General features: G+C 37.9%; 1 protein-coding gene across 33 annotated transcripts in view; it reads left to right on the forward strand.

The window, feature by feature from the left end:
- PARD3 (par-3 family cell polarity regulator) overlaps nt 1-25954 on the forward strand; it is a 612530-nt gene that overhangs the window by 400212 nt on the left and 186364 nt on the right. For 14 of the 33 annotated variants that reach the window (XM_070501262.1, XM_070501246.1, XM_070501251.1 and 11 more), the window contains 4 exons: nt 2965-3154; nt 8000-8151; nt 9210-9254; nt 14442-14669. In XM_070501262.1, the coding sequence (XP_070357363.1) occupies nt 2965-3154; nt 8000-8151; nt 9210-9254; nt 14442-14669 (615 nt within the window). The remainder of the gene's footprint in view (nt 1-2964; nt 3155-7999; nt 8152-9209; nt 9255-14441; nt 14670-25954) is intronic. The other 19 variants (XM_070501252.1, XM_070501261.1, XM_044762266.2 and 16 more) reach the window with 4 other exon arrangements.

Consider the following 25954-nt stretch of genomic DNA (forward strand, 5'->3'; position numbering starts at 1 on the left):
ATGTTCAGAATACTTTCATCTTGTTAGAAATTCAACAGAAAAGTAGAACATTAATGTTTTATTGTGAGCCAGATCACTGGCAGAATTTTCCTCATTTCATCCTTTTCTAGTGTCTTGCATGGTGTTGCCTTCTGTGTAAATGTACCAATGAATAAATGTTTAGCAAACAATCATTCTGTATGTCGTTGTTTCACTTCTCCACAGGATACTGACTGGTTTAAATCTTAGTTTGTAGTTGTTGGTTAACTAGTTGGGGAAAGAGGACAGTTTATTCATCAAAAAATGGATCAAAGACTTTTCAAGTCACCCTTGGAGGTTTCACGTTTATGACATGCCATGTTACCAGTAAACATAATTAAGGGGTATTGTCTAGGTTGACTTTGGTATAATATGTAGTTTGATTATTTAATAGTCCATTACCCCCAATATATTCCTGGGGCCAGATCCCAAAACTGTATTCCTGGCAAGCATATTAAGAAGTGGAAAACTGATGGAAAATATGAACTCTTAAATCTTTTGAAATATTAGCCTGCATGATCTTGGGTGAAAGAAAAATGCTAAATTGTTGTCATACTATTTAGGGAAATTTCTTGCCATCTATTTATGTGTAAAGTTTTGGACCACTTAAAGTAAATATTTCTACTCAAAACAATGTATTATAAAAAAGGATTGTCATATGAAGAACCATTCAGTGTTCCTTGTTGCTTATTAGGCTGTCTCTCAGAATATATTGTGTAAATCCAAGAGTTTTTGTTTTTGTGTTTAAAAATGAGTGCCCAATCGTTACACTATAATATTCCCTTCCAATAAATTTTGTGTGTGCGAGGATTTGGCATTGAACGCTGTGACACGTGACTTGCCAGTGGAGAGCTGTTAGTTGGGGATGACCCTGGTTTGTCTTTCTGTACACTTTTGGGGGGGGGGGAAGCATGTCCTGAGAAAGAAATGTTTTTTGGGGGGTAATAGTGCTCGAATGTCTGACCTTATTTATGAGTACTGTTTTATTGAACAGATTTCTATCTTTCCGTACTAATATCCTAAACCTTGAGTAGGAATAAACAAGTGATTTGAATTCAGGAAAGGGAAACGTTTAAGTATTAAATTTGACGTACATTTTTATCGTGAGCATTCATAAAAAGTTGCTAGTTTTCAGTTTGTCAAAATGGATGCATTTCAAATCAAAATATAGTGATTTTCTTGATAAAATGCTGAGCAGAGGTTTCAGTGAGCATGTAGTATTTCTGTAATAGAACAGTTGATGCTAAATAATAAATGCATTTGAAACTTTTAGCAAGTTTACTTTTGTGGGTTGTCCTGAAAAGATTTATAACAACTTAATTTTTGCTCCTTTGTTGAAATGTGTGGAGTAACATATATTTTAAAAATTCTTTCAAACCTATATATGCCATCCCCAAATTTCCACAATAGTGGTAAAATAAAAATTATCATTTATACATTCTGATGAATTTAAAAATAATTTAAAATTAGATCTTAAAACTGATATTACAGTGTTAATAAACTCCCTACCATTGCAGTTGTGTTATTTTAAAAAATTGTATGTAATAAAGGAAAGTATACCCCATGCACAATGGTGGCGGTATTGGTATTGGGAAGGCACAGCAATCCTTTTTATTCGGAACCAGGATAGCCAGCTTAATAGATTTGGACACTGAGCTTAAAATGAGAGTCCCTCTATCCTCCTGTAAGGTGACAGGGAGCGTGTCAGTTCTCCTCCGTGGGTGGGAGAGGCAGGCCAGTGGGCCTGCATCAGACAGTGTGCATGTTTCTGTGAGTGTGGCCTCTCACAAGGAATCCATGGGGACCAAAGCCTTGTCCACAAGTGCTTGCTCAGAAGAAGTATAGCACAAGATTTGTGAGGAAGCCAGAAGAAGTGTAGCCATTTTGGGGAAGAACATGGCATCCTTTGGCCTCCAGCATTTTCTTAAAGATTGAGGGCCTTGAGGCATAATTTTTATCTCAAGAAAGATTGTCAAATATAAACACCTGTCATGCTGATCCGTGAACCTGAGCAGATTTTCCTGAAAGAAACTCATCAGTGTAGACAGTTGTGGGTCTTTCCTTAACAAAAACACTATGTCCTGATTGAATAAGTCAAAATTTACGGGCTCCCCTGTCATGGCCTGAAAACCTCTGGGGAGACAGATACTAATCTTTTCTCTTCATAATCATGCCTGCTATCTCCCCCTAGGCCTTGATTCTGGGTGTGCTCATCTTTGAAATGTCACCCAAATGCACCGTGGGCTTTTCTCCATCATACATTTAATGATGTTGTTACCAGTGTCTAAAATCAATGTCATCATTTCTTCTAGCAGAACAGACCACATTCATCATTCAAAACCCAACTCTGATGTTAACTTTTGTTAAGATCCCGGCATCCTCTGCCTTCAGCTACCCAGGCAATTACCAGCATTCATGAATGCCATCACTCACATCACCAAGCAATTATCACTTTTTGTATGTCTATATCCTTCACAAGGATGGGGGCTCTTTAAGGGCAGAGATGGTCTTTCTTGTAGTACCTGCCACATGATAAGTGCCCCATGAATGAATGGGTGAATGATTAGTGTAAGTCTGCAGGACTTCCCTCCAAATATCCTGGTAAAATTTTTCGAAGGAGTTTAACAACTTAGAATCTATGTAGCATTTTCACGTTAGAAGACATTTTGGGGATCATCTCTGGCTTTAGGAAACATAAAACCAGAGAAATTGCATACTGTGCCCATAGCTACATAGCTGTAGTCTGAGAGGTGGGAAGAGACTTGAGGTCTCCAGTTGACAATCATTTATGAAAAATAAATTTGCTTAATTCTATTTTTGTTCTCCCAGGTTGAGCAGATGCTTAGAATTTTAGACTTTTTCTAGTGTAGCAAAGTATGAACATTAATACACGTAACCCTTAGATGGATGTCTAGAATTTCTCTTTCTCTTTTTTTCACTGGACAGGTAAATACCAGCTGTCCCCCACAGTGAATATGCCCCAAGATGACACTGTCATCATAGAAGATGACAGGTTGCCAGTGCTTCCTCCACATCTCTCTGACCAGTCATCTTCCAGCTCCCATGACGACGTGGGGTTCGTGACGACAGAGACTGGCACGTGGGCTAAGGCTGTGGTCACTGATTCTGCGGACTGGTAAGAGTGCGCTCCAGGGTAGCAAATATGAGTTAATTGCACTCACACTTTACGTTTAAATGGTCTATCACTGAGCACAGTTAATTTTTTTATAGCAGTGTGTTTTCATGGTTTTTGTACTCTTTAATTATCACTCTTTTAATAGAAGATTCCCCTCAACCCCATAGACTTACCCAATTGTTTTAGCCTTTCCAGTGTGTAGTTAATAATTTAGCCAAAACAACAACAAAACTATCACTAACCGAAAAACCCTACTCAATTGTCAAGTTTTATTATTATTTTACATCTGTGTTACTTTGATGAATTGTTTTTCTATTAAATAAGTGAATTCTAAACTGATCCCTAAGGTGAGGGAGAGTTTGTAACAATTCAGTGACTTCGGCCAAATTGATGGTTGCTACGGTCTGGGAGTGGAGGCAGCTGGGTAAAGGTCTTTTTAGAGTGCTGTAACCATACTATTTAAAAGGCTATGTACTTGCTTCTAACATCATGGCTTTGGGGGCAGTCTGATGCTCTTTTTTCTGCTGTATCTTTCAAAATAGAAGAAAGCCTTTGCTATTATTGAGCCAATGTGTAGCGCTTGAATGTAATTTGCATGCCTAATAATTATGTACATCAATAAGCAGAAGAAAAATCTTTCCTAGGGAAGACCTTGTAAGGTTGTAGTGATAATTAGCACAAACCATGTGAGCGTTATACCAGAATTTCGTTATTGCCCTTTCTCTGGGGTGTTTTATGAATACATCAGCAAAATTATCTTTAAATGTTATTTGTAGCATTGTTATTTGTTACAACAAATGTTATTTGTTAAATGGCATTGTTCCTTCACCCCTTAACCATTTCTATTTCCTACTCTTCTCCAGACTTCCGTCAACAGGGATGGGCATTTCTTCATGTTAACATTTTAGTGATGATCTTAACAAAGTAAACCCACTGCCCAGTCCTCTTTCCCCACTCCTCACACAGACACACAAAAATACAACACATTTATCTTTCTGCAGGTGTTCTCTTGGAATAATCTCACTGTTTGGGGGCTCAAGGAAAGTCCATCTCTGTTTTCTCCTTCTTTTCTTTTTAATTGTTTTATTGAAAACACAAGACTTAAAAGCAGAGCTACGCTTAAGCCTGCGTGATAGTTAGCTTATCTTTGAATGAGTTTTTTGGTTCAGCGTGTAGAGGAGGAGACCAAATATAATGAAAATCCACGTGAAATCCACAGATGCTGTTACATTCACTGCTGCAGTTTCTCTCTCTTTCTGAAAGTGACAGCAACACAGAGAAAGTAAGGATTCAGTCTCTGCAGGATTCCTCGCAGGGACAGAAGCCTTTGACTCTCCACCGTGATGAGAATTGTGAAGGTGGTCATAGGAGGAGACCTGTTTGGGGCTTTCTCGAGTGCTGTAGTGGTGGAAATAAATGAATAAATAGTAGGGATAGATTGTGGCATTAATTTCCCTAAGGGGATTCATAAAATGGTGAGGACTTGTGTGATCTTGCTGCGGGGGTTGGGGGGCAAGGAAAAGAATATGAATGAAGGGTTATCTAAACAAGAGTAGCAGCTGTTCCAAATCACAGCAGAAAATGTAAGCTTTTCCAGGCTGACAATATCTCCCTAATCCTTGATGAAAATGTTATGAAAACAAAAGGGCAATAAGATGGGATTAATAACTGGAATTTTAATAACGCTGGGGGTCAGGATATGGTTACATTCTTTAAAGAATCAGCTGTCAGTCCTGCACTCTAACTTGTTGAATATTCCAGTGGACTGTTTATTGTGCCTGAAATTACTGTAATGGGGATTTTGATAGGGAAGAATTAATTATGTCATGGTTTAAGAATATTTCGTTAAGACTCTTATTAACTCACAAACTCATTTGACATTTTAAGTTGTGTATGTTTGCAGTTCACTGCACAATTGTAGAAGGCTAAATATGTCAAATGGCTCAACTTTCAATTTGTTAACTAATAGAATATACTTTTTTCAATCATTAATTAATTTAGGGAACATTAACAATGTTTTTAGGGGGAAAAACTAAAACAGTAGATTCTAATCTTAGTGACAATGTAATTTCAGAAGATAAAATTAGTTTCAAAAATATGCCAATATATGGTTTTCAGGTAACATTAGCAGCAGCAATTTACATTTCTTTGACAAATCTTTTACCATTAATTTCTTTTAAAATATGTGCTTCAAATTCGTTCTCGCCAGTCACCTGTGCTTTCCCAGAGTTCAGGATTTGAGGTATTCTGTGATCCCAAAAAGGAGTTGATGAGTGTGTGCAGGTGGTTGAAGTGATCAACTTTCAACAGTTAAAAGAATTATTCTTGGGGCTGGCCCTGTGGCCGAGTGGTTAAGTTCGTGCGCTCCGCTGCAGGCGGCCCAGTGTTTCGTTGGTTCGAATCCTGGGCGCAGACACGGCACTGCTCATCAAACCACGCTGAGGCAGCGTCCCACATGCCACAACTAGAAGGACCCACAGCAAAGCATATACAACTATGTACTGGGGGGCTTTGGGGAGAAAAAGGAAAAAAAAAATAAATTCTTTAAAAAAAAAAGAATTATTCTCACTGAAAATATATGTTTAGAGTTTGATGCTGCAAAATTGGGTCATATTCTCATCATATGGGTTTTAATTTTTCACTTCTAGGACTGTTTTTGCATTGAGGGGTATGTGCTCTGGAAATTATAAGCATAGTAGTATGTGAATACCGCTATGTGACTATAGTCTACAAGCATATATATTTAAGCAATTTATAATTATATATGCTATATATGCACATATATATATATTATCTATATATACATAGTATCTAAGCACAGTAATATGTGAAGGGACACCCAAGGCTTCAAGACAAATATGACCCTGTTTCTTCTTGGAACATCTTATGTATTTAAAGTTTTACAGAAGAATTATAATATATTAAAAATGAAAAGATTTCGTGTGGAATGCACACAAAATAACATTTATTAGGACATAATATAGTGTTTTACAAAAAGAAAAATGTATTCTTGCCTTGGGCTAACCTCCCGTCCCTGTGGGGTGCATCTTCTATTTTCTCAGTATGGGCCAGGACTAGGCTGAGGCAAGCTGGGCGCCCAGGGTGTGGAATGTAAGGAGGCGCTCACTCTCAGGTTTCCACCCTGAACCTACATGACCCTGAGAGTGGGCGATTCTTCAGATTCGCTAGGCACTGGCCTTGCCTCACCCTAGGGGCCCTGCTCCATGTTTTGTGGAAAAATTGAGAAGGGTGGTTCCTCTCCTTTGCGTGGTTTTTGAGGACCGTGTTTCCATGGTCATAATTTGTGTTACTTTCGTAATTTGCGATAGAAAGTCTTTGTTGGGTCATAGTTTGTTTTGCATAGTGGTTTGCAGTTTAGAAAGAGCTTTCCCCTTGTGTCAGTGAATTCTCTCCCTGGCCTCGTGAGATGGGTGCGGCTCTTGTCTGTATTGTGCATATTAAGACACCTGGGCCAAAACATTTCAGGTCACTTAAGTTGATGGCAGAGCATTTTCCTTGATGTCTCGTTTTCACACTTTTTGGTTCAGCTCTTTACAAGCCAACTATCATTTCATGTGTGGTAAATTGCAGCTAAATTTCTGATGATACAAACCACATCACTATCCTTTTACCAGTGTGGATGGTAATTCTCATAAGGCCATGAAGGGTTAGAGAAGCTTGCTTCCATCAGAAGCATAAGGAAGGCTGTCGTAAACTCAGCTGACGTCGTGGAAGCAGCCCCCTCACGTTCTAATGTGTTTAGTTAGCTGTGGAGGGACATTCTCGTACCTGGCCTGATAGATAAGGTGGCTCGGCCTTGATGAAAGAGAGCTCTTTATTTACTCAATGTGCCCAGTACAGAGCAAACCCCTGTCCATTGTCTGGAGCATGCTGGGAATGCCTGGTAGTGCTTTTTAAACTATTCACAGGTTTTTACAAATGGGAGTGATTCCATGTCTCCCCTGCCACATCCTCTGGGAAGACACTTCCAGCTGTATCTTGTTACCGATGATTTGCCACATGCTTCATCATCTCTGCTTGAGCCACTGTGTTGGTGTCACCCAAACCAAATGTCATGTAGCCTTAGTCATGCTTTTCCTGACTCCCTTGGGTACTGTTTATTCTCTCCTCCATGCATCCACCGCATCTGCTTTCTCCTTCTGGTTTAGGAGTTGTCCTAGGAACTCGTGGAGAACAGTGATCTTTTCTTGTTTATCATTTTGACGTTGGTACCCAGCACAATACCGTAATCAAAACAGGTGCTAATAAAAATTTGTTGAATTGATTTCTTCTCAGTTAAGGAGTGCAGAGAAACTACAGCCTCATGATACTACATGGCAGAAAGGTGTTCTTTTTTTCTTTTCTCAAACATAAGATAAAGGATGTATAAGAAAACCAGAACATATCCTTTTTAAAACTTCTATTCAATCACAATTCATGTAGTCACTTGTCTGCTGCCAATATTTGTGTTAATATTTGAAAGATTTCCTCAAATATTGAATCCTTCCAATATCTAAAAGATATCCGGCTTATTTTTGATAATCACTTAGAAATAATGATGTATTGTCAAATAGAGTGAGGAATGTGAGAGAGGAAAAGAGAGGAGGAGAGAACTCACATGGAGAAAGAATTACTCTAAATGTAAATTCACGTTGTATTTTCCCATCATCTCCTATACAGGCACAGCTTTTTTTAATGGACTCTATTTGTATTATTTAGTTTAAATATTTCTGAGGAATATACATATACACACATTCATACACACAGGTATATATGAACTTTCCTAAATTGGAAGTCTTCTATTTTTTGTAAATATTTTTTTGTTTATCTTTCTCTTCCCACCAGCTCTTTGAGTCCAGATGTTGATCCTGTCCTTGCTTTTCAACGAGAAGGATTTGGACGCCAGAGTATGTCAGAAAAACGCACAAAGCAATTTTCAGATGCCAGTCAATTGGATTTCGTTAAAACGCGAAAATCAAAAAGCATGGATTTAGGTAGTGAGTACAATCTCCATGAATCTTTATCTAAATAAGGTTTAGATACTCTCAGATTAAAATTGATGGTCCCAAACACATGTCTGTTTACTTTGAGCAATAGAGAAAATAAATGTGAAATGTGACAATTTGGCAAAAATTAGTTTTTCTCTGAGTTTGAGATAACCATGTTTCTCATAAGTGACATGTTTACATAATGTGCAATATGTTAATATATATGTTTTCTGATGAGAAAAGAAACAAACACATGTGCATATCATGCTATATTCATGTATCTTTATTTGAAAAAATAAAATGTCTTAACACTTTAGCTGTTTGAAACCAACTGCATTGAAATAGTATTTGGTTGGCTGTGGGATTCTTGAACTAGAAGAAAAGTTTTGGAGAGAAATCATTATCTCAATCCATGTGTAGAATCTGGTTACTTCATGTTATCTTCCTTTCACTGCTATTCTTTAAAAATTTATTTAATGGAAACTCTTATATGTTGATAATTAAGGAATTTCATGGAAGTAATAATTTGAGAGAATATTTACTGTAGAAAGTATTTGGAAGCAAATGAGAGGAGGAAAAAAACCATAGTTGTTCAATCAAACACCAATCAGGTAGTGTCTCTTTTTAAATCCAAATCCACCAAAAACCAAAATAAAAAGTAAAATAATTAATTATATCTATAAACTGATCAAATGATTTAAAAAACCTTTGTTAATCAACTACAACTTAATTATGCTGTTCTCTGGTGGCTGTTTATACTTCAAGACTAAAAGCATTAATTTATCATATGCATAAAAGAAAAATTTGGCGATGCATTGCCTTGTCTAATTGTGTTATGCTAACATATAAATAACACACGTGTCTATGAAATGAAGCGACCAGCATATTGCATGGAGACACTGCTTTTCCCCCTTTTTTTGATTATGAATGTTTGCTTGATGTTTCATATTATTTGCATGAAATATTACTTAAGAATTATCACCTAACTGAGAAGATCTGGGAATGGTTGAAGCATGTTGGGCTGTGGGGACTAACTGGGCTAACCATATACATTTACCTTTTAACAGTAGCTGACGAGACTAAACTCAATACAGTGGATGACCAGAAAGCAGGTAAGAATGGACAGTTAGACTGTTGCCATAGAAACTGTGGGCCAGGGAGCTTATCCTAATTATAGAGCTGCCAATCATATTGCATGTAAACGTAAATATTCCAGTCCTGCAGGGATGTTTTCTTTGCAGGAAATCAAACTGTACAAGAAAAGGAAAATTTTCTGTTAGAAGAAGTTTATCAGTAGAGTACATACTAAATGGAAATATAATTTAATGCTTCAAAATGCTAAAACAACACAGATTTTCTTAATTCTATTTGTGTAGGAATGTTTTGTCACAATTAAAAAAAAAGTCAAAATCCTGAAAACGTGATCTCTTTTGGTAGACTCTTAAGTTTTTAAGTCGTCTCTATTTGACGCCTTGGTTGACATCCACAAAATGACTCTCGAAGTGGTGATTTTGATTTGAAGGATAATAGCACAAGTATGAATATTTCTCACTGGAGAACAGCGTCCAGGATTGCTCTCATCAGTCCCTCAGAAAACCTTAGTTCTTTTTCGAATGCAAGAGTTAGCTCATAGTTACCTGAGATCGAACTAGCCTGTCTAATGCACGTGTCTCCTTATCTTCACTCTGTGAACCTTTTTAAAAGGGTTTTTTTCCCCCCATAGAAACAATGGTGTACATTGAACTAGGTTTTGCATGAGAGTAGTTTTATGTTTTACGAAAATAATCAACGGAAAGTCTTTGTGTATAATTAAAGGAATGCATTTTGTACAATTGAGCATTTAGGATTTATTTTTGTAAGTTTGGAATAGTGTTTTAATTATTCTAGATCCAATACAATGTAGTTACACCACTTAGTACTAATTAGCTTCAATTCGCCTTTTCAACCTGTAGTAGTAATTAGTTTTAGCCTGCTTGAAAAATGTGTATCCCACATACATATGTAAAGAATAAGGTGGACATGGTTGGAGTTGTCACATGCTGTAGAGTAAAAGATGGATTGTAAAAATTATGTCCAATAAATCATAGCGTTAACTGTAGTGCAAGGCAATTAACAATAGCCTCAGCCCTTATTAAGTAGTTATTTCTCTTATTAAACATAAAATTCATTGGAATTCTGAAACAGGGTTAAAGAAAAACATTATTTGATAGTTCACATGTGAATTAGTAATTAGTTCTTGTAGTTAATAGTGTTCTGTACTTTTTCTCTTTTTTTTTTCCTTTGAGGAAGATTGGCCCTGAGTTAACATCTGTGCCAATCTTCCTCTATTTTGTATGTGGGACACTGCCCAGCACAACTTGATGAGTGGTATGTAGGTCCATGCCTGGGATCCAAACCTGTGAACCCCAGGCCGCCACCGAAGCACAGTGCACGAACTTAACCGCTGCGCCACAGGCTGGCCCCGGTATTGAGTACTTTTAAGGAAGTCAGCCCTCCAAGTTAACATTTGTAAAATCCATGCTGAACTGTTCGGGTTAAGGAACATGACTTTATATGCTATGCCAATTAGGCAAAGCAAGGAGAATATTTAATTTAACCAGCTCACTACTACTAAAAGGAGAACAATTTATTATGATTTAAAAAAATCATGTGATATCCAAATTTTAACAGAAAACAACTTTCATGATGAGAGGCAAATTTTATAATATAATTGAATCACTTGTTTTTATAGTGTTTTAAAGTATTACATCCTAGATAAAAAGAGGACCTTTGGAGGCTGGCCTGGTAGCATAGTGGCTAAGTTCTCGCACTCCACTTTGGCAACCTGTGGTTCGCAGATTTGGATCCTGCGCATGGACTAGCACGGCTCGTCAAGCCTACCCGGGTGGTGACCCACATATAGTAGAGGGACATTGGCACAGATATTGGCTCAGGGCCAGTCTTCCTTCCCCCACCCGTCAAAAGAGCATTTTCTTTTTCAATGCGTATGCTCTATCCTACAGAATTAAATCGGAAAAACTTGGGACAAAAAATTATTAGAGATGCCAAAGTACTTTTTGGTCAATTGACTTTAAATCTATGTGAATAAAATATCTAAACTAGATTCTCTCTATCCTCCAGTATTAGACAGTGAACAGATATTTAGTTATTTTTCTTTCTTCACTTAACTTGAATTGTTAAGATTATCATGATTTGACAGTGTAGGACAAAGCGTTTTGGTAGCATCGTGGTGGCATTTTAGCACAGATTATGTCTGGCCATAAGCCTTTCATAATGAAAATTAAATTCCATTTCCCTTTGTCCTTGCAAGAGACATCCTCTACTTTTTTTTGGTGAGAGGGGTGTTAGTAGGGAGGAGTAGAAAAACAGACATGATTTCCCCCTTGATTCCTGGATTTAGAGATCTTGTGTGATATTTTGGGGGTAAATTTACTTTCTGAAAGAAAAGAGAGAACAGGAATGAGAAGAGAATTGGTTTCTAACAGTTTAATTCTTGAATATAAAAAATAAGCAAAGTAGCCTAATGCCCTAACAGATTTATATAAAGAGCTTTAAAATATTATTTTAGAATTAAAAGACATTAATTTTTTGTGTAAATAAAAATTAAGTAATCTTTTCCACATCGTTTACATAGAGAAAGACTTTTTCAATATTCATTCCTAGTAAATGCTAAGTTTATAATGTTGGGGAACTCAGTACCCCTCATTTGAGAATCTTAATATATTTCTTAACAAAACCTTTGTTAGAGTTTCTTTAACAAATATAATACTTAAATGTACGATATCCACGTGACACATCAGGAGTGAGCAAGCTGTTTCTGTAAAGGGCCAGACAGTGAATGTTGTAGCCCTTGCGGGCCACACAGTCCTGTGGCAGTGACTTCATTCTGATGCAGTGAGAAACAGCCATAGAATATGGGTAACCAGGTGGGCATGGCTGGGTTCCAATAAAATTTTCCAAATTTGACCTGTCGTTTGCTGATGCATGTTATTGAGTCACAAATTATAGATGCTGATTTTTTGCATAACTTTTTATGATGAAAATTTTCAACCATACATAAATGTAGAAAGAGTAGTTCATTGCCTTCTCAAATACCCAACACTCACCATTGATAATTATCAACATTTTGCCAAAATGTCACACTACAGTGTTATGAATTTAGAGAAAAGAGTAGATGGGTAAGCTCTGAATTACACTTACAAAACATCTATTGCTTATTTACTGATACTTTCATCATTGTTTTTCTTCCCAGATTTGCCTGTGTTTGTGTATTTTAATAAATACATATACATATATACATAGATAAATATTTATATACATATATTCATATACATTTATTTTAAGAAATACTCATGCTGTTTCTGAAATTCATTATTAAAGTTTTTGTGCTCTGAGTACATTAAGTCAAATCTCAGCTAACTTTTCATAAAGAAAAGCTGAATGTACATAAATGATAATCTTTACTGGACACATGAAATCTCTGTTAGAGACAGAGACAGAGGTAGATATACACACATAATGCATATGTACATATGTGTGTCCTTTGTGAGTCCAAGAAAGCACCGAATATTTGCCTTATAAATGTTTCTAGAACCAGATGGAGCTGGGAAGTTATAAAAATTGATAGGCATGATTTATTCAGGAAAAGATCTTCCCGCTACTAATTCTAGGAAATATAAATGTCCCTGCACAGGAATGATCTTTTCCCATTCTTTATGATTCCTTGATTTCTTACTGTTTTTTTAGTTATTTAAAACAAAATTCATTTTCCTTCCTATAACATGACTTTTATGGGTATCTAGAACGTGAACTTGTCAAAAATTGTAGTAGTATTGAGGGAAAAAATGATTGATCGTCCTGGAAAGAGATGTTTCATGTGAATTTTTTTCATAAAATAAATAAATATATACAAACCTGCATTGAGAAAGTTAAATAAATCATCTTTTTCTTCCAAGCACAATAATTTATGGGGTATTATTTCTTCATTAGAATCGTCTGTCTGCCTTTCTCCCTATGTTACATTTTTAACATATTTATTCTAACTTAAAACTGCTACCCCATGGTGAAAATTAGGTGAAAGACGTAAATGAATCTTAAAAAGGTAATTCTTGTTTTGACTCTCTCAGTTTAGTTTTTATTCTGTTTTATACTCTGAGGCATAGAAAGCCCATGTCATAACTATATGTCTTTTAGGTGATAACACAAGGCCCCTCCTTAATTATTGATCAACATGTGGGCTGAGGTCCCCGTGTAGAGATACACTATCTAGGCCTGCCACCCCTCCCAGTTTTTGTGCCTGTCCTTTAACAGTAGAAGGGAAGCACTGGTTCTGTAACCTGGACTGCCCAGGTGGTGAGGCAGAGCTGGGGTTTCCGTCACCTGGAGGCTGCATTAGTCTGCCTCTGAGTGCCAGGTCAGACAGTGGTGGGCAAGGCTGTCTTAGCTCATTAAAGAAATCCATTTTGATTGCCTTCTAAAGCTCGGTACTCTGAGTATATCTCAGGCCTTCCTGCCCTAGATCCTCAAGAAATAGAGGCAACTTTTTGATTCCCTGAATTCTCCCCTGCCATCCTACTGGATTTTTCTTGGTAATTCTTAAGTCGTCTTCTTTCTGTTCACACTTGTTTCTCAAGCAGGTGTTACTCCCAGGCCCAGAGACAGAAGTACTTATATTCAGCTCTTTAGTTTCTCCTCCTTTCCTTCTCTCTAGAGAGAGCCCTCATGTAATTTGTTTCTGTTCCGATTTTGTATTGCTCTTTCCATAGAATGTTCGTATTCTGCGCAGTGAGGTTTCTGCCTGGAGCCAGGGTGCCCTGATTGCCCTGGTGACACTTGTCTTTCATGTTCTCTCCTCGCTGAGTTGTGGGAACCTGCATTACAATGAGGAAGAGATGATGCAACTCATGTATATGAAAGTTTAACTTCTGCTGTCAAGAATTTTTAACTGCTGAAAAGTGATTTCAATTAAATGAGCTTCTGTGTTCTTTTAGATTATTTACATAACTTGGAGCAAATGATTTCACAAAAATTTCATCTGTTGAGCTAAAAATGGAAACTAGTAATGTGGGGCTTTTCCTAATGAAAATAGAGAAAATAAACCACATTTAATATAAATTTGGGAAAAATAAAAATTAGTTACTATTACTTTATTTACTTTTTATACCGTTTCCATCCACATTCCAGAACTCATCATTGAGTGAATAATTTCTCTATGTCCCTGATGTTTTCCTTAATTCGTAGGTATTCAAGTATGTACTTTTCACCACTAGTTCTAACTTCTGCTTTTGTAAACCTCCTAGGTTCCCCCAGCAGAGATGTGGGACCCTCCCTGGGTCTGAAGAAGTCAAGCTCCTTAGAGAGTCTGCAGACAGCAGTCGCTGAGGTGACTTTGAATGGGGATATCCCTTTCCATCGCCCCCGGCCACGGATAATCAGGGGCAGGGGATGTAATGAAAGCTTCAGAGCTGCCATTGACAAGTCTTACGATAAACCTTCGGTAGACGACGATGATGAAGGCATGGAGACGTGTAAGTTCATAACGTCTGCAAGAGTAGCAGTTATGAACAGCTCTACGAAGCAGCAGCGATTCAAGTGTGCTGCAGGGAACCCTGAGCGTTCCCACACGCCTCGCAGGGAGCTGTGAGGTCTCAACTGTTTTCATAATAATGATAATGTGGTATTTATCTTTTTACTCTCAGTCTCTTACGAGTATACAGTGGGGTTTTCTAGAGGCAACATGTCATGTGATATTGCAATAGATTGAATGCAGAGCAGATAGAAGAATCTGTCTTTTTAGCCAGGTATTAAAGAAATTTGCTAAAATGTAAAACACTGCTATCATTCTCACTAATTTTTTTTAGAAAATACACTTATTTTTTGTAAAAATATGATTTCTAACATGAAATTTGTGTTTATAAAGTAATTAATATTCTAATTAATCTAATTACTTAATTTAATTAAATTGATCAAATTTAATTGAATTTGATTTTCTGTTTTAATTCAGTAAATATTGATAGATATAATCCACATAAAAAATTTACTTTGAGTCCTTAACAGTTTTAGGAGTGTGAAGGCATTCTGAGACCAAAATATTTGAAAACTACTCCTGTGTAGTTGTGTCTATAATGTGATGTCTCCAATGAATATATGTAATAATCTGTTTTTGAAAACATTTTTTATTTGTTTTTATGAATTACTCTCACTTTGCTTGAACTCAGCTAGCAGACATGTTTGTGTATGTGTGTGTATTTCCAAATTGCAAAAACTTTTAAGCCAAGATTATTGAAAGTCGAAGGTTAGTATTGATGAACAATATGTTTCCTATTGTATATTGAGAAGAAAAGTAACGTTTATAAATACGTACAAATGTGCGCTGCAGGAAGTTCTCTTTAGTTAAACGTGTGGTATAAAAATAACCATTCAATTTAAAAATAAGGAAAATACCCTGCTAGTGTATGTACTTAGAAGAGAAAGGGCTTAGGAGCCCTAATGGTGAAACTTGTTGATTAGCTTTCGTTGTTTGCCACTACTAGTAGACAGTTTAGTTTTTTAACTTCAATTGTGACTCTGTCCATCTAACCAGTATAAGAAAACTTGGAGGCCCCACAGCCCAGTGTTAAAGCAGAGACCAAAGATAATTTAAGTGGATTCCAAATTACTTGCAATTTAATTTTTGGGTGGATTGCTTCTGGAATTTAACTTTTGGGTGGACACAGCTGACAAAGACTGGTGGGGAAGAAGGATTTTAAATGAAAATCACATTCTGAGGAGATTAAAAGCTGAGTTACATAATTTTTGCCTGTCGTATATAAAGTGTGAAAAATGAATATTTCTGCCATAATGGAACATACAAAGCAAAACTTAGGGAGAGATTTGCTACCCGCCCCCAATTCTCTGTCTAAATCTGGACAGTTTTTTCACTCCATCTAGCCAGTGATTTCAAATATATGCAGCCTATTCTTGCCAGATGAAGAACATATTTCCTATTTTTGCTGCCAAGCCTGGTCTCCAAGATCCTGAGTCATATGAGCTTTCAACCTCCTTGAGTTTTTCCCATTCTATCAGTGGTTCCTTCCATCCTAACCAGGATTCCTCATGCAGCCCTGATAGGGTGGGAGCCCTGTCACTTACAGATCTTGCCTCTTTCTGTCCTAGTGCATATTTAATAAGAGATATAGTACTTTGGCCCCTCAATATTTGTTTTTTTAAGCATCTACAATTTATGATGCTTCTGAACTTTTTTCTTGTTCTAGTTAAAACATTATTTAAATTGCCTTATAAAATGGAGTTTTTTCACATATGTCACTCATTTCAAATGCAACAGGGGATGGAATTACATATCAATACAAGGCATGTTCTTAACTCTATAGGGACAGCCTCCAGAGTTTTCCACCAATGTGGACATCTAAATTTGCCTCTGTATAAGCTTATTCCCTTTTTAAATCGCAAATAACAGATTTAAGTATATTAAAACTTTTTCATTCAGCTGTCATCAAGACAAAAAGCACAAGTGAATAGGCAAATTACAGTTTGTGAACCAAAGGTAAAGTTCTGGACAAGAGCTGGCAAAGACACTGTGACACGTGTACCTACAACGCAAAGTGCCGTGTTTTCCAAAGTCCTGATTTTATTATTTTTTTCAGACAGGTCTGCTGAACTTTGGATATGGCAAAAGAGAGGCACCTATTGTACATTTCAAGTTTTTGCAGTTTGAGTGGTTGAAGTACGAATAGAGTGGAGTGAGCACTGAACTGGAATTCAGATGGCTTGCATGCTAGTCCACGTTCTTCTAACCAATTTGGGATTTTGGCCAAACCCGTTAAAATCCTTGAGCTTTAATTTCCTCATTTGTAAAACTGAAGATTTGGCCATCTAGGTCATTAATTTTCAAATCGTGATTGTGACATCTGTCAGAAGGGGTTTTGGGGGAGTCAGGAAGCGAATGGGAGGCTGAGCAAGTGGGACTCTGCACAGGCCACCAGCTTCTCCCCTCACCTTGCTGTCACCACTCCACTGCCTCAACAACTGTGGGTTTTTAAATCACTTTTACGACATCATGGTTCTTTGTAAATTTTAATTTTAAAAAAGAGTAGTTTACAGTTTTTCGGAAAACGTTTGAAAAGTGTGGTTTAGACGGTGTAGATCATTTCTGAGGTCCTTTGTAGTTTTAACATTCCATGATTCTCTGTACCCGTTCACTACTGATCTGATCCCTTGCTGCCAGCTTCTCTCCCCTTCTGTAAGATCCATGAAGGAAGACACCACCATGTCTGTTTGATTCCTGTATAACCAAGCACAGGGCATGGCATGTCATAGGATTGAATGAATAATCATTACATCAGTAGGTGAGCTCCTGCTTAACTAGCACCAAGGGGTGTGTGAGAGAGACTTTTAGTATGCAGTAAGTCAGGTGGAAGTGGCATTTTGCTATTCCTCTTTGTATCCCACACTGGACCTGCATGCACTAGATTTTCAATGCCTCAGCAAACTCTTTATTTTTCTAAAAAAAAAAAATTCTGTCAAGACTGCTGTTACTGCTGGTGGTCATTAGACTGTCACCTTTACATATGCCTAGCTACAAGAAGATGTGTTATGGCTCCAGTCGTGAGAAGGAAGGCCAGCTCAGCTAGCTTTTCCTTGTCATTGCCGAAACACCATCGCTTTCAGAGTCTGACCTGTGGATTCTCATGGCGTGGTCCACATGCTTTCTGTTGCTGTGGCTTCCCAGATGCATTCTTGTTTCTGGCTGTGCTCCTGCATCCTTGCCTTTGTGGGCACTGTCTCTTGCTGTGTGTCTAGCATCCTGTCACTGTCCATGCTCTGTGGGACTCTGTGACAGAGGGTGCTTTCTTGTATTGTGGAAGGGCTCGGTTATAGCCACTGGTTGAAATGAAAATGCCATGTCTCTATGGAACCTGGCTCTCAAAAAGAGGCCCACTGTCTGAGCAGACAAGCTTTTGGTTATACAGGACAGCCTATAGAGTGCACTCTGGAAATATTGGGGTGGAGAGTGGGCTGTTGTTGAAAAGTTGCGAAGGAGAGAGCTGAGGCCACGTGGTAAGGAAAGAGGGTTCCCCGTACTGCTCCAGTCTCCTGCTTTCTGCTCTCACATGGTCCTCTTCCTCTTTACAAGTAAGACACTTAGGCACAGGCATGGTTGATTGCTCTTGTCAGTTGGGTTGAGCACCTCCCCAGTGACTGTATTTCATGACTCCAAGCAGACTCGCCTCTTCTCACAGTGTTGAAATCATGGCATGGGCACAACGGTGGGGCCAAAAGGCTGGGCTGGATCCATGTGGTATCTGGTATCTGTCATCTTCTGTAACACTTACGTTCCTCCTGCAGAGATGGCAGAAGCCAGCGTTTTTGTCTCTCATTTAATCCATCTGGCCTCTCCGTGTTGTGTGTGTCTGTCTGGATCAAGATGGAGCTTTGTATTCTGGGACCCATTATCTCCGAGGCCCTACCTGTGTTTGACAGGTCAGGGCATCTACAATCTGCTCCCTCTTCTATGCAAATTACGTACCCTGCCTGGCTCTCAGCAAGAAGCTTCTACATCCCCCATAATAAATCAGTTTCTGTTGCTACCAAGAAAATGCATGCAATAACATTGCTTTGTTTTCTTTTTGAAAAATATATAGTCCTATTTTTCTCAATTAAAAGTTGTCAAATTGTAAGCCTTACTATCAATTGAGTAACCGCTTTTTGTTGGGGTCGAAGAGGTAAAGCACAACAAAATCAAATACTGTCCTATTAATTGTGCTTGTTGATTTTAAGATAGATCCAGTTTAGAAATTTAAATGTAAAAACATAGAGACACATTGCTTTTGAGTAGCTTTCCTACTTTTTTATAGTGCTCTTATCAGGAGATAAGGAAAAAGATTACTCTAAAGTACGTATAACTTAAATTAGCAGTTTGAGATTTAAAGAAACTAAATTTATATTAGTAAATTATCTAATAAGAGCGATTCTTGGGGAAGATTTTGCTTTTTTTTAATTAGCTACAAAATAGCATAGTGCATTTGATATCTTAGATTTCCTACACTCAGCTTTCTGCACACTTCTAGCCACGTTTCATAACTACTTATTTGAGCAGAAATAATGCCAACTAGGTCTAATTTTATCTTAAGCAAAACCCATTAGATTTCAGCAAATCTACTGTAAAAGAATTCAGGATATGGGTTTCAAAATCACAGTACTTTGTAAAAGATTTCCTATTTGGTTAATCTATTTTAATGGATAATTGGGTGTTGATCTATAAAAATATTTGTTTTGAAATGCTAGGAATAACCCATCCTTTTATGCCAATTTGTATACTTAAATGTCACGTGTAGTTTAAGAAAAGGAACTTTGATTAATTTTAGGAAGTTTCTGAATGCAGTATGGGTGTAAGCATGTGAAGTAGCCAAAGCTATTCCTTACATCTTTTTTTCTAGGTGAAAAGTAACTTAAGCCAAAACTACGATGAAAAGTCACGTCTGAAGTGTTTGAATTGTAGAATCCTCATTTTAACCTTTTTTTTAAGAAGGAAAAAGTATTTAAACAGTTGAACAAGGTCGTACGTAGGAACTGAATCATAGAATGCTTATCTTCCAATTCACAGAATGTTTTTCTAGACTTTTCTAGAATATTAAACTTCCACATGGGAAAGCCCATTACACTAAAACTACCTTAATTGTGGCACCTCAAATCTGAGATGTAGGCTGCAAGTTGCTGAGAGGTTAGGGGATAAACTGACACTTGAGAAGCAGTGTGGTTGAGGGCCATTATAGCGTACAGGTTACCATGGCACCAAAGGGTGGGGTACCCACTCAGCCTACGTGGGATTAGAGTGGAAGGAGAGATGTGGGGAGAAGGCTTCCCAGAAGAGGTATTGTCTGAGATGAGTGCCGTTGCTTGAGTGGTCTTCACCTGAGTGCACAGGGAAAATAAGGAACGTATGGAGTGGGGACCATCTCTGGGCTGCCGTAGTTCTTTCATGGTTGTGGCGCAGGTGAGAGGTTAGTGAGGAATGAGATTGAAGATGAAGGCAGAGAACAAATCACACCCAGCCTTGTTTAAATGATCCGCATTTTACACTAAGGACCTTAAAGGGCATTTGAAGAATTTCAGGTAAACGAATATGATTGTTGGGACCCTAGGATAGAGGATGGGTTACCGGGAATGAGATGGTAAGTAGCAGTGTTGGTAGCAAGAAGATCAGGTGTATGACAGTAATGCAATAATCCGGGTGAGTAATGATGCTTGGCAGTGCCAGAGCAAAGGAAGGAACTGCGTTTACACACTTAGCTTCTCATACATAAAGATGGATGATGATGATGTGACTTTTCTCATTAGCGATTCCAGGCTCAGAAACTTAGAATCATCATCTCACTGTGTAACAACTTTATCACCAAGCTTTCTTAATTTTTCCCCATGAAATCTCATAATTCCACTCCTTCTGTCCAATCTAGCCCAAATCCTCCTTGTTTAGTATCTGAAGTTACTGTTAGGATCTCCTAACTGGTCCTGTTGTCTCTAGACTTGCTGAGTAAGCTCTGTAATCACGTTTCTGTCCTCGCAGTCCCCAAGCTTCTGCACCCGTTCTTGCCCAGACCAGGCAGTCTCCGTGAGGTGTGTCTTCTCACTGGCCCCAGACTTTCCCACTACCCTCCCGTGTGTATGTTAGACTGTCCTTTTCCTTCCTCTTTGACTTCCTTCTTCAGCAAACGTTTCCCCAAGCAAATTAGTTTTCCCTTGACTTCCTAAAGCCTGAATTGATTACATAGAATATATTTGAGATTTTTTAATGTAAAATATCTTTTTAACCCACATCAGTAAATTTTTGTGGATCCCCCAAAATGGAGTATATGGCATGCGAGTTAAGAACACTGGCTTTTGGGGGATAGTCATTTTGATTTCTCAAAAAATAGCAAAAGAGAGCGTTGTAACCTTTCAGTGTTTATTTATGTATTTATTTATTTTTTTAAAGATTTTTTTATTTTTTTCCTTTTTTTTTTTTTTTCTCCCCAAAGCCCCTCGGCACATAGTTGTACATTCTTCGTTGTGGGTCCTTCTAGTTGTGGTATGTGGGACGCTGCCTCAGCGTGGTTTGATGAGCAGTGCCATGTCTGCGCCCAGGATTCGAACTGATGAAACACTGGTCCGCCTGCAGCGGAGCGCGAGAACTTAACCACTCGGCCATGGGGCCAGCCCCAATTTATGTATTTATTTATATTTTTATAGATTGGCACCTGGGCTAACAACTGTTGCCAATCTTTTTTTTTCTTTCTGCTTTATCTCCCAAACCGCAACCCCCCCCCCCCCCCCCTCCGGTACATAGTTGTATATCTTATTTGCAGGTCCTTCTAGTTGTGGGATGTGGGATGGCGCCTCAACATGGCCTGACGAGCGGTGCCATGCCCGTGCCCAGGATCCAAACCCTGGGCCGCTGCAGCAGAGCGCGCGAACTTAACCACTTGGCCACAGAGCTGGCCCCTCAGTATTTATTACATGTGCACATTTTAATATTATTTTTGTTTTTCCATTTAAAAGAGAACAGTGGCCTGGAATTTCTTTTTTTGACACTATAAATAATATTTGGTATATTGTTAAAATATTTTTGCCACCAAGCTCACTCCTTGATTAAAAAAGTTTTAGTGCCAATTCCAACAGCATGGTTTATGAGTTCTGTTTCGATTCTACAACCAGTCCATTTAGTCTGTTGAAAGGAAAACCTTCAGCTTCGCATTGTCCCCATGAACAGAAAACAGTATCCTTTGAGGGCTATCATTTGAATGTAAAAATCAATTGGACACCGAAAGCAAATTTGCACGGTTCAGAAAATTGAGGGTGCGACCCTCATTGTGCTTGTTCTGCAGCATTGTCTTGGGAGAGGAGGGGTAATGGAGGTGACATGCTACCATTATCTTCAGGAGCATTTCACCTGTTTCATTTTGAGGGATGCATTAAAGAGAAGTTTTGAATGTAAGGCAGAAGTGAAGAATGGTGTTTGGCAATAAGTCTTAAACTCTTTGGAAGAGTGATCTTATTGTTTTTGTTCTCCACCCACTCCTCACCCCAACATAAACTGAGAGGGTTTTTTTTCTTTTTTTTTTTTTTTTTGAGGAAGATTAGCCCTGAGCTAACTGCTGCCAATCCTCCTCTTTTTGCTGGGGAAGACTGGCCCTGAGCTAACATCCATGCCCATCTTCCTCTACTTTATATGTGGGACGCCTACCACAGCATGGCGTGCCAAGCAGCGCCATGTCCGCACCTGGGATCCGAACCGGGGAACCCCAGGCCGCTGAAGTGGAACATGCGCATTTGACCTCTGTGTCATCGGGCCAGCCGCTTTTTTCTTTTTTTAATGAAATAAATCTTTTAGAGCAGAGTGTCTTAGGAATCATGTATTTGAACTTTCCTCCAGGTGCTGAAACCCCTTCTGCAGTACCACAGAAAGATGTCACCTGCCTCTTTCATCTCCTTTTCTCCTTTCACGATCACACTCTCGGTTCTTCATCATATCCCTTATTATTCCCACCCCACAAATAGGATAAAAGCTTCTTAATTCTTCCTGTTTCATGCCAGCTCTGTATGTGTGGGATTTTTTTTTTAAGTGTTCCAAAAAAACTAAGTTTTCCATTGCCAAGAGCTCATCATTCTGATGTTAAAAGTCAGGGTCCAGAGAAGCAGATCCTGTTATTCGACACCATCTGTGTCACTAGCTGTTCATTTCCTACATCTTTCTTCTTTTTTCAAAGTCAAAACTATTCAACTAAAATAAGAAACAAAAATAATATTTATGTCCCCAAAGTTCTCAAGTCCTCCAGAGGACTTTGCCATGCCCGAGAGTCCTGTCCTCATGGAAGCTGGCCGTGGTCAGTGGATTTGCTAAGGCTGCTGAAATTTTACGTTACTAATGTCTTGTTTTAACTTTCCCATTTTAAGTTTTGTTTTAGGAAGATAGATTCTGCAGACTGCCTCATCCTGCGTACAATTATTGTGTTTAATCCTTTGTCTCCAAAGTAAATTGTAAATTACTCAAGAACATGTGTTTCTATCATTAGGTGTTTCTCACATTGAGGTAGTTCTTTATAAATAAAGAGCAATAAAGGATAGTTTTTCATATGATTGGCTTTTTGTTCAATCATTCTGTCATTCACTCCACAAATATTTAATATTGCTTCTTTGGGCTGTGCCCTCAGAGGAGAGTACTTGTTTATTGGTGAATAAGAGGTAATATTATCATTTTTGTTTTGTATTTCTCTGTTTATACCTATTGAACAATTCATTTAACTCTAGTAAAAAGTCTGAGAAGATTTAATTCTAGTCGAATTGTCAAAGCTAGCTAGAATGAGTGAACTGCTAGATCTAACGTTTGTGATAATGGCACTGTGGATGCTCCGAGGCTCCTCTAAAGGTCGATTGCTGCAATGTACCTATTAGCATTCTTTCAGCTGCATTTAATGGAAAGTCCAACTCAAACCAGCTCAAACCATAAGGAATACACTGTTTTATATACCTGCATTCTAGAGTGGGGAAGCTTCACGGATTATTGATTCCACAGACTAGTAGTGTTATCAAAGACCCAGCATCTTTCTGCCCCTTCTGCTGCACTGTCCACAATTCAGCTTATCCGGAGGGTAACTGCAAGGGCTCAGAGGCCTTTTTCTGTCTTGTTCATATCTGACAGAAGGGAGTGAGCCAGTTCCCCAAGCTCACCATGGACTATGTCCATTCAAGCTGATGGGGCCGTTCTTGAACTGAGAACACTGAACTAATAAGTCAACAGGGGCATGGTACCCATAGGTTGGTGTAAACCTCATGTTGAATTTGCCCCTTGGAGCTAGATTGCATTCCTGACCACAATCAGAGCTCCATTAGGAAGAAGAAAGAGAGAGAGAGGTTTTGGATAAGCAACCAACAGAGATCATTGCAGTATCAACAGTAGCATCTCTTCTCAATGGAAAAAAAAAGACTCCAATGACTACATGGCTTAGAGTCAACTTTTGACAGCTTTTGAGAGTAAAATGTTTGTGGCGACTTGGTAGAAGTATTTATTTATGGCGGAAGTCGTAGAACTTTGAGTTTGAATTGAAACCTGAAGTCATTTTCCCCATGATCATTAACATATATGTGCCCAGTCTTTCCCAGACTTCTTTGTGACCCAGTCCTAATATGATACCTTGCAGAATCGAGTAGCTTAATTTGTAACATGGACTAGAATTTTAATTGAGCTACATTTGCATCTGTTGAAAACATGGTAATTAGGTATGTCTTAATTGTGGAATGACTATGCCGCATTAAAGAGAAATAAGCAGCTTCGTGTTATACCTTCTTAAAAAAGAGAAACTTGAAAGTCTGTTATAGGTGATCACATGGGAAAGTAGCTGAGATTCAGTGTATAGAACAGGTTAAAACAGGCAGAAATGTTAGTCAAAAATAGACATTTCTATTTGTTTGGAAGGAGATAATCATCTTTCTTTGTGTGGGCTATCTGCAAAAGGAAAGCAAATAATCTGTAAAGACGAGCAAAATTAAAGAGAAAAAATGTAAAATTTATGGAGCATTTAAATAGTAAATTATCTAAATGTAGGTTTATGATTAGCTCTTGCATTGTAATTTACTGTATGAACACAATGGATCGAGCCATTTACTGCTACTATATTACCAGGACTTCTGTCATTTGAAAAACTGTTAATATCTTTTAAAATTTCCTTGGTTTAAAGGAATGAAAATATTTTATGTACCTTATTATAAAGGTACATAAAACCAACTGTACGAAGATTGGTTTTAAAACTTAAAAAAAGTCTGACTAGTATATCAGTGACCTTGAATATATACATATTTTAAAATTAAGCATGTTTAGCCAATTTATTTAAACTTTTAAAACCACAGTAATTCTGCATAGGAACAGGGTAAAGTGAGAGATGCTTATTTTCTTTATCAAATAGTTTGAGAGTTTTAAGCATCTATAATGTGATACTCTAAAAGAACATCTTATGTTTGTACATATGAAGCTACATATTGCTAAATATTTTTAATTAGTTGGCATTGAAGGGGATTAGTTAAATCAGTGCACCCCCGGAAGAGTTTCTGTGATAATGTATTATCTAGATTAGAATGTTCAGAATAAACATAAAGAATTCTCAAATGTGCAAGTATCTTTTTAAAACAGTCCACTTGCTTGGGGCAGGAAACTGAGCTAGGATTTTTGATTTTCTAAAATGAGGTTATAAAACCCAAAATTAATAAATGATTTAATACTAATTTTCTGTTTCACCCAATTTAGAAAATAAGTTGTATTACATACACCAGAAAATTATTGTGAATAGGAAAAGAATTGGCAACAAACGTGACTTGAGCGTATAGTTAGTCGTGAAGGCACTGCCTTTCCCCTGTTACTGAGCCAAGAGCAGACATATGCCCCTTGTACTTCTGCCAAAGCTATTAGGCAGAAGACTAGCAGAATTGCTTCTGATCGTTCCATTCATGATTTATGATAATGGCTGCTGAGGAAGACTAAGTCATTTACATTTATTGAGCTCATTTTTTTGTTTATAGTTTCAGACATTGTCGAGGGTTGTAAAATCCATTAGATGATACGTATGGCACTAACAATAATAGCATATAAATAGACCAGAAACTGACTAGAGCTCAACCAAGTACAATGGACATTCCTGGGTTTCAGGTCGTTGGGTGTGGCTAGTTTTGTCAAGCTTAATTAGAGAAGAGTAGGCATTGTTCTGAAGCCAGAAGAATGGTAATACCCAGAGACTGGATAAAAGTTTGGTTGGTTGGGATAAAATCCTGAGTCAGGTTTACCAGTAGT

This window comes from Equus asinus, chromosome 29 (assembly GCF_041296235.1).
Source record: "Equus asinus isolate D_3611 breed Donkey chromosome 29, EquAss-T2T_v2, whole genome shotgun sequence".
Classification (NCBI taxonomy): Eukaryota; Metazoa; Chordata; class Mammalia; order Perissodactyla; family Equidae; genus Equus; species Equus asinus.